At 35.5% G+C, this 14,805-nt stretch overlaps 1 protein-coding gene across 2 annotated transcripts in view; it reads left to right on the forward strand.

Moving 5' to 3' along the window:
* Positions 1-14,805, forward strand: part of DNAAF5 (dynein axonemal assembly factor 5) — a 29,558-nt gene that overhangs the window by 9,442 nt on the left and 5,311 nt on the right. For both annotated transcript variants that reach the window (XR_011803624.1, XM_027469233.3), the window contains exons 7-10: positions 1,814-1,957; positions 6,832-7,000; positions 9,653-9,800; positions 14,533-14,683. Coding sequence is in view for 1 of the 2 variants with exons in the window: in XM_027469233.3 (XP_027325034.2) it covers positions 1,814-1,957; positions 6,832-7,000; positions 9,653-9,800; positions 14,533-14,683 (612 nt within the window). In the remaining variant the exon portion in view is untranslated. The remainder of the gene's footprint in view (positions 1-1,813; positions 1,958-6,831; positions 7,001-9,652; positions 9,801-14,532; positions 14,684-14,805) is intronic.

Consider the following 14,805-nt stretch of genomic DNA (forward strand, 5'->3'; position numbering starts at 1 on the left):
ACACTCCCTTGGCTGATCCAGGTTCAGAATTTAACTGATGTTTTCAAATGCCTTGTGTTCACAGTCCAAACAAGATAATATATTTTGATCATCATCAGTAAAAACGACTGACAACTTTTCACAGTCCATAGTGATTGACGTGTCAGGCTTTCCAAGAAAGGTTCCATTTTAATGTCATTTATTGTTTTTATTTTTGTTTTTATTTCATTTTTAAAGAAAGGTACCAGTACAATTACAGGTAAGTTTAGGAGCATGTTTTGTATTCTGTTTAGCTTGGTTGCTTCTCATTAGGTTGGAATCCAGCAGGAAGGCATTTCTAAATTAGCAATTTATTCTTGAGCGTACCCTTAACTAATGGCTGCGCCTGAAAACCATTTGCATTTTGGCATTTGAAAAATATTCATCAATTGCTATATAAGGAGGTGAGAGCTTCTCTTCAGTGTGCAGTGGAGACTGTAAACTTCCAGGATTATTTTTTATTTTTATCTTACTCTTTTTTTCCCTTTTTTTTTTCTTTTCATCACTTACCCAGGCCTAGAAATAGATCTGTTAGACATGCACAAAAAGAATCCTTAAAATCTCCCGCACAGATGAAATCCCAGCTTTCATAGCAGCAAATGTTTGTTAGACCTCTGTTCTTAAGATGACCAAAAAAGGGCCACTGTGATGCCTTCAGAAAATTCTGACTTCACGTCAGATTCAAACTTCCCTTTAAAAAAAGTTATTCATGTGTATAGATTGAATCTGGCATAATTGTCTTTTTGAGCCAATGTAAGATATACATTTGAAGTTCTTCCCTCATTAGGTTTCTTCCCTAATGGAATATATATATCAGTGATGCAGAGAATTAACCTTAATCTCCGTGAAGCCTGTGATGATTAGGAACTCATATAACTGGAAGCGCTATAACTTGGTTGTTCAAATAACAATTCCCTGAAGTATATCTGCAAAATTGCTATGAGGTCTTAAGCTCACCATTTCCATTTGGCATTATATACAGTAGACACATTCATGTGCAGCTGAAGCATTTGGTGGAACTGTGGACTTGATCTAGCCTTTGGTCTTGGAAAACAATCTTTCTCTATTTTAGAGAGTAAATGCTGCAGAGACACTGTTTAGTTAAGGATTGACCATGTCCATGAGATTAATAACATTTATAACTAACTTATTTCTAGGCTTGATTTATTTTTTGGAAGTAAATTTATAACAATGGCCCCTTCTGTTAGTTAAATGTAGTCTGACAGCTTCATAGATTATCAGATGCACTTTATCCTAGAAGTTGCTGCAAACTGACTGACAGGAATATTGACTTCCATTGATATTAGTTGGATCGAGATAACAGGCATTATATTGCAACAAACGAGATAAATTGACAAAGATAAAAGCAGACACTCAGGTTTTCTTGTTTTATGTACTTAACCATTAATGTTCCATTCAAAATAGTAAGACATGGAATTATATTTTAAAAAGTTGTAATAAATATGTTATTAATTAACAAATTACACTTCAGAATGAGAAAGTACTATCAGAAAGCATTCTGAAATACTTTGATGTTTTATTTACAATGGAGCAATTGTGTGGTTAAGAGCAGGATCGTTTATTTTGTTAACAGAACATGGGAAGAAGATTATATTGAGTTCTATACAAAGTAGAATGTAGGTCGTCAAATGAACTGACACGAAATGATGAATAAATTACCAATTTAGGAGATTATACAGCACTCAGGTTTTATTATTTTCACTTCCCTACTCTCTCCCTTAAAATGAATATTTTCTAACAAACATAATAAACTTACTTCTTTATTAAAAAATAGGTCTTTTATATGGAACAATTGCTTTATTGTGTAGAAGCATTAATTGAAGTGTGCCAGGAAGACTGCAAAGAAATTTGCTTGCAGCTTTTGAAAGTTCTGGTGACAGTAATGGCAACACCAGATTCTCAGCACCTTAAAGAAAAGGTAAGCAATTAACTGGTTTAGTATTTTGTTATGCTTCTGTTTTTTCCTATTGGTATAGCACTTTGTATACACAGAGCCATGATATTTTGTCTTGCTGTTAGACATTAAACCACAGAAATCTTTAACTGTGAGCAGGTTCACAAATGTTGGTAGAGTTTGAAGTGAATTGCTGTTGCATCAACCTTGACACTGAGTCTGCCCCTTTGTCTGTCTCCTCATCTTTTTCCATGGCTGAAATTACTTTGGATTTAGTCTGTTTAAAACAGGTGCAAGCAATGTATCCAAAAGAATAAAACATTAAAATCTGATCTGTGAAAGCTAAGAAGTATCATCCTTGTAGTATTGCTTAAGGATTGCTTATTTTCATATGTGTGTGTATAGCAATTGGTATTTCAAAAAAATGTGCAGAAATACAATAGCTAAATATTTAGATATGGATATAGCTTCAACTTCATTGGATTTACTCTATTAGAATGAAATAAGCATGAGGGAATACTTGGATTATAAAAATAAAGCTGTTCTTCAAATACCTATCTCTATGGCACTGTTCTGGTAGTTAATATTTAGAAGTCACTGTGAAGGATGAAAGATCTATGGATGTTATCATTTGTCAGTCAAAATATTGATATTTCTGCTTTGCTAGCAACAGATCAAACATTTCATATTGGTTAAGTGCTATAACTGTTTCCAGACAACAGTTTCAAGATCTCATTTAGTGTTGAATTTTGCAAATCCACAGAGTTGTAATGAAGATTAGCAGTGACGGAGAGTATTTCTTTTCTGGATCTGGAAGATGGTAGTGCTAAGGGGTAGTATGGTAATGAATTTGTGGTCAAAATCTAGGGCAACAGTAGTGCCTGAAGAGCAGAATATGTTAGCTCCTACATGAGCAGAAATCTGCTTAATATCTGGGTTTGGCTGATGTAACAGAAAAACATATTACTCTCTTAAGAAACGTAGGAGTTGGCTTTATTGTAGTATCTTGTAAGGCTTGTTCACTGAAGGGTTGGCTGTATCAGTGGGGAGTAATAGCTTATGGTTAGTCCAGAGTTGTGCACCTCTTACTACACATACTATGTGTGTTAAACAATAAAATTAAGTTTGGAGTTGGGGTTACAGTTTGGGACAACAGAGCCTGGAGAGCTACATTTCTTCATAACTTTTGGTGAAGGCCCACAGAATTAAAATATGTGCTGATTCTGAGAGGGGCCCTAGAGTCCTGTTTTATTTTGTGGTCAGTATGGGTCTGCAGGCTGTTGTTAAAGCAAGATATTTCATGCATTTAGATTAAGTTTCAGGATAGATGGCTTGAAATACATTAATGGAGCATGGGAAGTTCAAAGTTGGTAAGGGCTGCAATTGGCCTAGGAGAATGCTTTACTTAAGTGGATGTTATGGTTAAGGTAATGGTTTAGGAAAGGAGGTGTTAAAGAGTTTGTACTTATCAATGGGTTCTGCAAAGCTTTGGGCATGCTGTTGGTGCTGATTGAACTGTTGCTGCTTAATTTTTTAGGTGGATAGAAGTCACTGGTTTATTGTTAATGTTAGGTTATGTACACATGCACGCAAGTGGCCAGGACAAAATTGGTAGCACACCTAAAAAGGGAAGAGAACTAAAGATGCTTCTGAATAACTTTGTTTTTATATCTAGAAACAATATTTCACTGCATAGTCGCCTAACATATTAACAGGTGGCTTGATGACAATCAAGAGAACCATTACACTGGATAATTTTTATTTTAGTGTCTGATATTATGCAGGGGCAAGAGGGGCAGGAGTCTTCCTTCTAGAGGTACTATCTTAATAAACTATTTTGTCTTGAATGACAGAAGTTTCAATGTGAGAGTTTACAAATGGGATACCTGTAAAGGGAAATGCAGGCTTTAGAGCGATTTGACTTCAAGGTGAAGATAACTTTGAAGAGGGAGACTAAAAAGTTGATGTAGTGAAAGGAGATCACCAGAAAATGTTGTAGTTGTCAGCTGGGTAATATTTGTTAAAACTTACAACACAGAACTCTGAAGATGGTCTCTGATCTCTTTTTTTAACCATTAAAGAACAATTAATCTACAGATCAAGAGTGCTACTGTCCATAAAAAAAAAAAAAAAAAAAAAAGTGTTCATTTTTTTTTCTATGTTTAGGTTCACATCAGACTCATTTTACAGTGTTTGACCTTTTTACCCCTGAGCAGAACTAAAAGTTTAAATCTTGTTGCAGGAACACTTTAAAATCAAGGACATCTCTAGATGGCCCTGATAATAGATGAGCATTTTGGCTAAACATTATCTCACCCTCTTAGTTCTCTCTTCCTTTTAGTTCCCCGAGCTAAATATCAAATAAATCAGCAAGCCATCCTCATGTAGTATAATCATGACCTATGCGAGTTGTCTTTTTTTCAAATGTGCTCCTTAAATGTGATGGCTATTCTACTTCCGTTCTCTTGCTCCCAGGCATGATATTCCAAAGGCCTGTGTATCATCAGTATTTATGGTCCCATAGCTGACAGGCTGCCTCCAAGGAGACATACACATAGAAAACTAATCTGAAGGAAGTAAAATGGAACAAGCTTGAAACAAGTATTGAACAGACTTTGCAGGACAGAGAGGTACAGCACAAAGATCTGTCTCAATGAAGAGCCAATGTGAGAGTGAGATTTGTTTTTTTTGGCCTTTTTTTGTTTATTTGTTTCGTTTTTAAAGAGAAAATCTGTCCAAGTAAACCTCAGACAGATTGATCTGGTATGCTTTCCAGTATCTTGTCTGTTTAGCCCTAAAATGGTCCATAAAGTCAGCAATGTCCATTTAAAATCTTATGGATTCATACTCCTACAAAGAAAGCAGTTTCGTGGAGGTAAATCCATATATTTTCATATGTGGAAAAGTTAATCTCCAAAGATTATTAAAGGTTTAGGATGTTCCTGCAGTTACAGATTATTTTTAAAGTTGACAGTACTTTGGATGAGAATCTTTTTTCTCATTAGCCTTTCTTTCAGCTAGACAGAATCTGGCGAAGAGATTACATAAGAGCAATATATAAATCTGTTACAAAGACAAACACAGCTTGCTGTTTGTTTTTTGTTTGTTTGTTTTCCCAGTTACTGGGTATTCAGAAACTTCAACTTGCAGAAGGCAAGAAGTCCACGTTAAAATACTGTTAAGAACATGTAGAACAAATGTATTGCATGTAGCCTTATGAATGTAAATTTGTTGTTCAGAAGAGAAGCCTGCATTCAGAATCAAAAGATTTTGAGTGTAAGAATAAATTATTCAAAAATTCGCATTATAGAACTTCAATTCAGACTTTAATATAAGGAGACAGAAGACTGCAGAGATATGAGGCCACAGCTGAAACGATCTGATAGTGGGTGTTGCAGTCTTCTACTTGCTTGATTGGCCCTTTTTGCTGTGCAGTGTTTCTAGTTGCTTGGGGCTAAGGAAAAAGACCAGGACCACCAACTGAGCAATGAGGTATTGTGATGAGAAGTATGATTTACAGCCCCAAATAGACTGAGCTATATCAGATGTTAGTCAGTTAGGCGTGTATTGAGCTTCTCAGTGGTATACCTGGTGACCTAAAGGTAAGGCTTTGTTTCATTGCCACTGTCTTGTGTTGTCTTCCTTCTTCTTTGGGCACGTATTGATTATAAGCATGAAAATAATGCATCATTAAACTTGCTAGCTTCAGATATAGGAAAGAAAATCACCCTTTCTATTTATTTTTTTTAACTATTTAACTATGAGACCCTTCTGAATGAGAAAACCTACATCAATCTGTTGGCATATTTAATTTGATCTCTCCTATTTTCTATTGCAGTCGTGAAACTACTTAATAGTATATTTTAAGTTGCCTCGAAATGAAGCATTGTTTTGTATCTGTTTTGTATTTTGTTCTATAAAAGAAAGGTATTGCAGATGGGGGAGTTGTTGATGGAGAATGGTTTCTGTCTTGCCATGTTGTCATTAATCTTCCAATTTATTTACAGAAAATGAGTATTTTACCTACAAGTTATTCTGCGTTGTCTTGACTGTCTAGCAGAATGCTTCCATGTTTCAGCTAGCTTGTGCGATTGAGTTCAATTTAAAAATATTAAAAATATGACTACAATTTGTAGTTGTGCTGAACCACTTAAAGACAAATGGTGTCACCCATAGTGCTGCACTACTTCTTTCCCTTCTAGAACCGGAGACCATACTGACAACATAGGTCATTTCTCAGTGGGGGTTCTGACTGTTCCTTTCTCCTTATTCTCTACTCACTGTCCACTGAAATCACTAATACTATAGATACTGCGTTCACCATGCTCATAAACTCTTTCTTAGAGAAATTTTTTGAGCATTTTGCCTAATTACATTTTTTAAAAGGAAAGAAAAAAAAATAAAACAGGCACTGGAGAGAGGGAGTACCTTGTCGTCTCCAAATAGTAGCAGCAATATGTTTTGGAAGCTGCCACAGCCTCCTAGATGTGAGTTTGGGAAATTGTCTTTATGAACATGTTTTAAAGCGTTGTTAAATAAGGAGAAAATCACTACATCCTTAAAACTAATAAGAACTGATTTATATTTGTTTAGTTTCTGGATAGGTTTTCAAACAGATTTGATTCTTCTAGTTTGCTACTACATTGCTGTATTCTTTATGATTTTGTTTTGAAATCAGGACAAATATTTGTCGTTAAATCAAAGTTAAAGGATTTATTGTAGGCAGACACTATATATTTGGTCTTGATTGTCCAAGTTGAAACTATGCACATCTTGTTCCTTCCCTTCTCATAGTATAAACAGATTTTTTTAAGTTTTGCCTTTAAAAATATATATATATATATATAAATGTATATTGTTCCAGTTAAGATGAAGTATTTCATCTCTATTTTTAACAGGCAGAAGAAACAGTGTGTTCATTAGCCGAAGTACAGCAATTGGATAGTTTTCTTTGTCTCTACAAACAGCATATAATTCAGCTTTTGGAATGGGTTTCAGTATCACATGATTCTTGGACCTGCTATTCTCCAGAAATATTACAGTTAGATGTCATTGCAAATCATTCAGGTATGACTTATTTAGTAGTTTGAAGGCTCATCCAGTTAAAAAAAATATAATAATAAAGTAATAATCATGGTAGCCTGCAGACACATTGTGTTTTATAATGAGTAGTGTAATATTCAAAAGCTTCACAAGTATAATGAAAACCAAAGTGAAAACATTCAAGCAGCTCAAATTCCAAAAGACTCCTTGGTTGCAAGGAGCCTACCAAAAGCACTTAAGTAGCAGTATACTTTCAGCTAAATGAAACAGGTAGGGATTATGGGGAGATGAAAAGTTATGAAAAGGTAGTTGAAAAGTTTAAAAAAAAACTTACGGTGTCCGAAAGCGTATCTGTTTTTTTCCATCTATTTCCTTATCTTATAAAAGATACTTACCTGTACAAGCCTTTCCACAGGTAAGTTCTCCAATGCACCACTACACAGGCTATAGTGAAATACTCGTAGCATACATTTCAGCTAACTTCAGATCTCCACAGTGAACATACCTCTGACATAGCTGTCCTGATCACATTTTCAGGCAAGGGAGGCAGTGACAGGCAGGTTTTTTTTTTGTCCTGGGCTCCTGTTTTGAGACGTTTTATCCTGTTTATGTGCTTTTTCCTTTTTATTGGTTAAAGCAGGAATGTATGCAGTGACTTTGGCTACCAGTATCCATACTGCAAACAGATAAAGATGGACAGATACATTTTAAGGAACTGTTATCTTCTGCATTTAATACTTGAACCTCAAAAAAAGAAAAAAAAAAAAACACTTATCAAATCTATGTGAAACACTCACTGGTTTGTGCATCAACCAGTATCAGTACTTTTTTTTTTTGTTTTTCATCTTTAGAAAGAACAAAAAAGTTTTTTCAGTGCAAGTTCCAAGAAGCCAACTTTTCTGTAGATTTGTACTCCTCATCCCATGACTGAGGAACTTCTAGACAGTTGTCTCTGTTTTCCTTAATGGCAAATAAATCATAAAACGTCTGGGCAAACATTTTGGCTTGTATCCCACACTGGTTATATGCTATTGTCTGTGTTTTCTGTCTGACACAGCATCTCCTAGAGCTATTCAGTTTGTTTGTTCATTTTTCTTTCTTTTCATTCCCACACATAATGTTATTTTTTGATCAATATAATCGGGTTTACTTATTTTAAATTTTTGGTTTTTACTGTTTTTCAGGAATGTATGCTTACATTGAAATTAACAATGTAGATTATTTTGTTTATTCTCCATCTGTTGAGTTGCTGTTATCAGTTTGATATAATAAGTGTCTTAAAAATTCCTCAGAACTCACATGAAGCAATGTATCTTGAATAAACGTTAAGAAAATAGAGACCTACTTGTTGGCATGGAAATATAGCAAACTGCAGCTTAACATTCACCCTGTGTTGCTTAAGTCTAGACACTGAAGTTCGGTTGATTTTATTTATTTATTTTTTTAATTTTAAACATTAAATTTCCAGATATAATTAAATGCTGTTGAACTTGTTTTGGATTCTTGAATGCTTCAATCTGTTCATTTCACATGTGAGGAATGTTCTTGTCATCAGAAATGCCAAAGTGTTGTGTCGCTTTCTGGGAGGGTTTTCTTAGTGACTGGAGTTGAATGGAATGTGCATCACAAGAAAGTAAAGCTGAAGAAGTTCCTAGGGGAAAGCATTTTATAGCAAACAGAGCAGAAGGAGCATTCTACAGTAAGCAGCTTGCAGAATAATGCATGTGTATGGTCTACACATACTCCTCTTTAAAACCATGTAGTTATTAATCAATATCAAGGAGAATGGTAGAAACTTCCTCCTCTTTTGACAAAATCATTTCTTCAGATGTTGGGATAACAAGTTGGGCTTGCTTTGTTTATCGTTTAGTGGTAAAAACAGAATTCATCAAAGGATGTGAAAACGTTAACAGGCTAGGGAATGAGTTTGGGAAATATTTTTATTTCAAATAGTACCTTCTAAGAAGTCACCATTATTTTAGATTTTCTTGTAAAATTCAAATAATCATCATGGAGGAATAATACAACTGCAATAATTTTATTATCCAAGTTTTGAGGCCGACCCTTTCAAACATGCCCTTTCATGTGCCTCTGGGAGTCATGAACACTTTTGCTTGCATGCTGCATGTGGAAAAACTTGAAAGAAGATAGAAGCCAACCAATTCTGCTGTTTGGTGTGGTATCACAGTCATACCAGCTTCAGTATAATTTTCCATTAAGTTCTATAAACCAGAACTTTGTGCACAGTCTCAAGCTTTCAGAGCTACATAACAAACAGCATTAGTCCCCCCCTCAAATGTGTTAATCCACCCAGACTGCCATTTCATACTGCACTGGTCCCAGCAGGTAGCAGATGTCATTGATATGCTACATAATACACTGTAGCATCGCAGAACCAAAACAGTTAAGTGAGATGTGGGATAAAGCAGTCTTCAGGGAGCACCATGCTGCCATGGCTGTCTGCAAGTACCTGAGCACAGGGAGAGTTAGCTTAGGTATTTCTACACTGGCTAATACAATGTAACATGGATATATCAACAGCTGCCATGCAAGAGTGGAAAGTTAAATATTACTTTAATGCCAAGCATATTATAATTTTTTTAAGTACTCTGATATTAAACATCCAAATAGAACTTATTTGTGCTCCAAAATAGGTATTGCATGTTCTTTCTCTAGGTCCTGTCATAGGTGAAGCTCTTGATGACTTTATTCTCATTCTTAAGACATGTCTTCAGCCAAACAAAGATCCCCAGATGCGCTTAAAACTTTTCACTGTTTTATCACAGTTGCTCCAGAAAGCAAATGAAACCGTCAATTCTCAGGGGTAAGTAGAGTTCTAATTTCACACGGCCATTTGAACACTAAAGTAGCATTAAAAAGTAATGACCATGGTAGTTATTTAACCCCTATAATTGTGTCCATGTTAGCATGTGTGGGAGAAGAAAGGCTTTCCCACCATATTCTATAGCATATTTTTCTTGCTGTATTTTTTAACAATGCTCAGAAGGGGCATGCAAAGGCAATAATTAAGAAATAAAAAGTATGAAAATTGAAGTCTGGACTTCTTCCACTATAATTCTCATATCATTGTCACTGTGGAAGAATTAAAATTGGATATCATGAAGATCTGGATAGTTTAAGAAATAAAGAAAGTACTACAGTTGGAAAGAATATATGTTTGAAAGCTAAGATGGGGATTCTTAGGAAAGAGAGGATTTTTTTTGTTTGTTTGTTCCATTCCAGCCAAGTCCTAAAGCCTCAAACTTTGCCTGTAGCTATGGTAAGAAAACAATCAAATACTTGAAAAATATGGCCACTTAAAAGTTGTGGTATAGCATGGTGTTTAAAAGTGATTGAACTAAATGTTTGGGAAGGAATTATTATTACTCTCGGTGACTGATGCTGGAAGTCTCCTGTTGCTTGCAGTATATAAGCACTGCAAATAGAGTCGAACTATAATTTACCATGCATATAAAAACCCTCCATTTATAACAATCCCAGCAGTGGGGCCCTTTGTCATTATTAATTTAGCCCTGCTAGCAGTGAAAACTCTTCTGCAAAGTTGTCCTGAATACATAAAGTACATCTACTCCATTTTCCCAGTGCCTGCTGCATTTAGTATGTCAATGCATTCTGATACAGTCTGCATCTTTTTTTTTTTCATTTTTAACTCTCTAAAATTCCTTTTTTTTCCTTTTTTCCCTTTTCTATCATAGGAAGCATTCTTTCTAAAAGTACTTTGATCGCAACAGTCAGTTATACTTAGTTTTTCATGATTCTGAGGAGCAAATAGGCACTCAGTGGGCATCCTGATACGTTGAACACTGAGACAGATTCTTTAAGGCCATGTTGTGATGAATGTAGGTATATTTTTGCCATTTTTAGATTTCTATTTAGTATATTGCAGGCCTCCATCCTATAATGGGGGGTGGAGGGTAGTGGAGGGTATGGGCAGAAGAACCCTCCTGTTTACCCTTCAGTGGGGTTCCACTTAAGCTGAAGAAACTCTGCTAATAGTTTCTCCCTAATAGTTTCTCCCCTAATAGTTTCTGAGCTAGTGTGAAAGAGGTAATGTAATGAAACTGTCCTTTTTTAACTGAAAGCTTTTGTGCTATATTTGTTGTTACCTCTTTACATATTTTCGGGATCCAATATTCAAATCCTTATCAGGTGTCAGATGCAGTTATTTGGAGTCCTGCTCTTTCACCTCAAAAATATAATTGTAGCTTACAGCAGAATAGAATTTGAAAACTGGGGGTTTAATTTGGTGTTCTGCCTCTCATTTTGGTCTATGGAAAGCATCCAAGCAGTATGACAGGTACATTACATAGCATGCTACAGAGTCCTGACTCTCTTAGGGCATGCAGGTACTGCTGGTAGAGAGAGATCATCAGTGGAGGACCACAAGGTAAATCTCATCAAGCAGTATTATTTTATTTGAGCAATAGTCAAATAGGATGAATAAAAAATCTTTTCTGCGCAACCCAGTCATTTGTATGAATAATGGAACCAAATGAGGGAAGAAGAAAACAAACCCACTGTGCTATTAGCTTCACTTGGATTCACAAAAAAAGGGCAATTACCATTGAAAAAAAATAGAAGAATATGTTTCAAAGTAGTGTACTCAGCAAATAGAGCTACACATCACACTGCCTGTCCACAGATAGCCATGATGGAAGTTGCTTAGCTCCAGGCAGCGTGAGTGAATGACCTTTTGTCGAGATTAGATACATCCAGTAAGGTTAATAGACCTGTTTGTACCAAGAATGACTCCTGGCTAAGGATGGCCCAGCATGGCTAATAATGAGTCTCTCTGTCCTCTGAGAACAGGAGCAAAGCAATTAATTTTACCAGTACATTTATCTTCAGAAACTAAAAAGCAGTAGAGGGAGTGAAATGGCACTTTGAAGTTTTGATCTTACTTACCACTATAAAATCAAATGCTTTACTGGAGGAAGTAACGTATAAAGATTTTGCATTTAAAAAGATGTTTACAAAACATTTTTGGAGTTTTTTGGTTTGTAAAAGCAAATCCAATTTTGTTTCAAATTACCTAGATTTAGGATATTAAGTTTGGGAAAAAAACAACAACCAAACCACAAATGCATAAAGCCAAATGCAGCAGTGCTGTGAAAGCAGAGAAGGAGCCAACCAAGAAAAAAAAAAAACAACGAACAACAACAACAAAAAAATAAAATTTCTTTCCATTTTAATTATATAAGTCCATAAAACGGGGTTAGCAATTTTAATTTAATTCTAAAGCTTGCCTTCTATTTGCCTTCTGTATCTGCATAAGAACTATTATGTTATATGCATAGATTACATTTTAGTTGTTTCTTATCCAGTTTAAAATAAAGTCTCAACTAACTGAATACAAATAGCACAAATATGTTCTTTCATGGAAATAGCTCACGTTTAAAATTAAGTTACATAGATTTACAACAGTAAGATTTGAAAATGGAAAGAGGGAGAATTAAATGCATTAGCAACAGCAAAAAGTACATCTTAATGGTAATGAGAGATAGGGCAGTGAAGTAGTAGTAAGTTTTGGTTACACAATCACATTCATTGCTGGTAGTAATTTGTTCAGCTCTTTAAAACATTTTAACAGTTTAGATAGGAAGGGTTTCAGTTATTCTTCTAAACGCAGTTGTATGGTCATCTAATTTTGTTTAAGTCTGACGTTATTGTGTCAGATAACTGCCAAGTATTGCTTTACTGATTCTATTTCAAAGCAGTAGAACAAGACTTCTCACAAATAGCATAGCATTCTGGTTAACATAATGCTGATGGAATTTACCTCTATGTTTTGACAGATTGTTTTTCTTTACAGTTTAATAGAGGGTTTTATTAAGAACAGAAGCAGCTACTGATCAGATAGCCCAGAACTGCTTTGGAGCTGCTTTGGAATGATGGTGATCATTAGTTACGTTTTTTCTGGCAACTTTTTTGAATGGAAAATTATTCACTCTTAGGAATGTGTTTAAAATAGTAAATCTAAAGGTTTTTGACAAATTCAGATGTGTCTAACGGGAAGTCAGATTTCTTGTTATTACTGAATCATAAGTGCCATCTGCTGGACAAGAAGCAAGAACGAACTTTCTGAGACTGCTCCCTTCTTTAGCCAGGTGACTAAGCAGCAGCCAGGCATACGTATTTTCATCATGTAGAAGATAAGAGGTTGTCAGTTTTGTGTATGTGCAGTAGATAACAAAAGTCTGGCAGGCTAGCTAATCATACGTTAGCGACACGATCTAACTGCAATGGGTAAAGAATAGTTAAAGGAAAGAAGTAAATACAATTACATTTGTGATTACATTGATATAATATTATTGTGGAAAGTTTTACCATTGGTGGATGATATTGTGTTGTTAATTTTGTTTGTGTTTTTTAAAAAAAGAAGTTAAAAGGTACTTAACAATAATTGTTTGTTGTCGACATTTGCCTGTTACGTTCCTCCTGTGGCTTGGCACCTCTCTGTGGGAACCACTTACTCATCCTGGCATTGTAGGACTCTTAGAAAATCAGCAACAGCTTCTTCCCTTTCTGTCAAGCACCAGGGTGGTGATGTGCTGTTTTGCACTCAGGTGGCTGCAGTCCAGGTCTGCTGGAAGTCTGAATAGAGTGGGATGTGAGTCAAGGTAGATTTAGCCTGTTAATAGTCAATCTGTTTTGCACACTGCCAGCTGCTCTTTAAGGCACAGAGGCAAAGTGAATAACCAGAGCTTTAATTATTTACTGACGGGCCAGGCAGACATGGCTTCCTTGATGCAGAAAAGTCTTTTTAAACTTGTCTGTAAGATTTATATCTTTCTCTCTTAATTTAAAATTGCTTGAGATGAAATTAAAAGGGTATGAGGGAATGTTGCAATTTTTGATTCTTGCAACAGCTTTTAGTATTGTAACAACACATTCAATAGAGGATCAGGAAAACACATCAGCAAAAATATCACAGATTTGTATGTTTGTAATGAAAGCAAATTGCTATTGGGACTGGCACCGTTTAAAAATCCTACAGACCTCACATCCTTGAGGGAGACAAGATTCTGAGCCAAGGGAAAGCTGAAGTATTCTGGGTAGACTCCCTGCAATATCAGTAGATGTGGTCTCATCAATAGCTTTCATACTTTTCACATTGTGAATACCTTTCATTGGACAGTCTCAAAGGGCCTTACAAATATTAATGAATCCTCACAGCATTCACATGGAGCGTTATCTCCACTTCACAGACGGAGAAAATGAGACAGAGAGAAGGTAAGTAGTTTACCAAGATAACACAGTGAGTCATGGGCATCGTCTGAAGTGGAAGAAAGACCAGGCTCCCCTTTCCATGAATGTTAGGTATTTGTTTAAATACTGCCTTGGAAAAATTAAGTTATGAAAGGCTTATCACATACATTATAAACATGTTACCTTATAAGTTTTGTGTTTTTTTTTGTGTTTTTCCCCCCTTTTCTGCCTATGTTTCTATGACAGAAAATTCTCTTTTACATCCTGTCAGTCTCTCTACCAATTTCTCATGAACCTTTGTTTTGCTTTCTTATTTTTGGCTCCAGGCTGTTCCCTAGCTACCTTGAGATTGTGATAAAAGACATTCTGGCTCCTAATCTGCAGTGGCATGCTGGAAGAACAGCAGCTGCCATCCGCACTACAGCTGTATCATGCCTTTGGGCTCTAATTCACTGTGAAACACTTTCACCAGAAGAGGTAAATTCTCTTTCTCATCAAGCATACTTTGAAATCTTAGGCAGGAAAGCAAAATAAATGCAAGGAAAACAAATAAACAAAAAATCCTTTTTTTAAGTAGGATTTTCAGGTGGATGTATAGT

The sequence above is a fragment of the Anas platyrhynchos genome, chromosome 15 (assembly GCF_047663525.1).
Source record: "Anas platyrhynchos isolate ZD024472 breed Pekin duck chromosome 15, IASCAAS_PekinDuck_T2T, whole genome shotgun sequence".
Classification (NCBI taxonomy): Eukaryota; Metazoa; Chordata; class Aves; order Anseriformes; family Anatidae; genus Anas; species Anas platyrhynchos.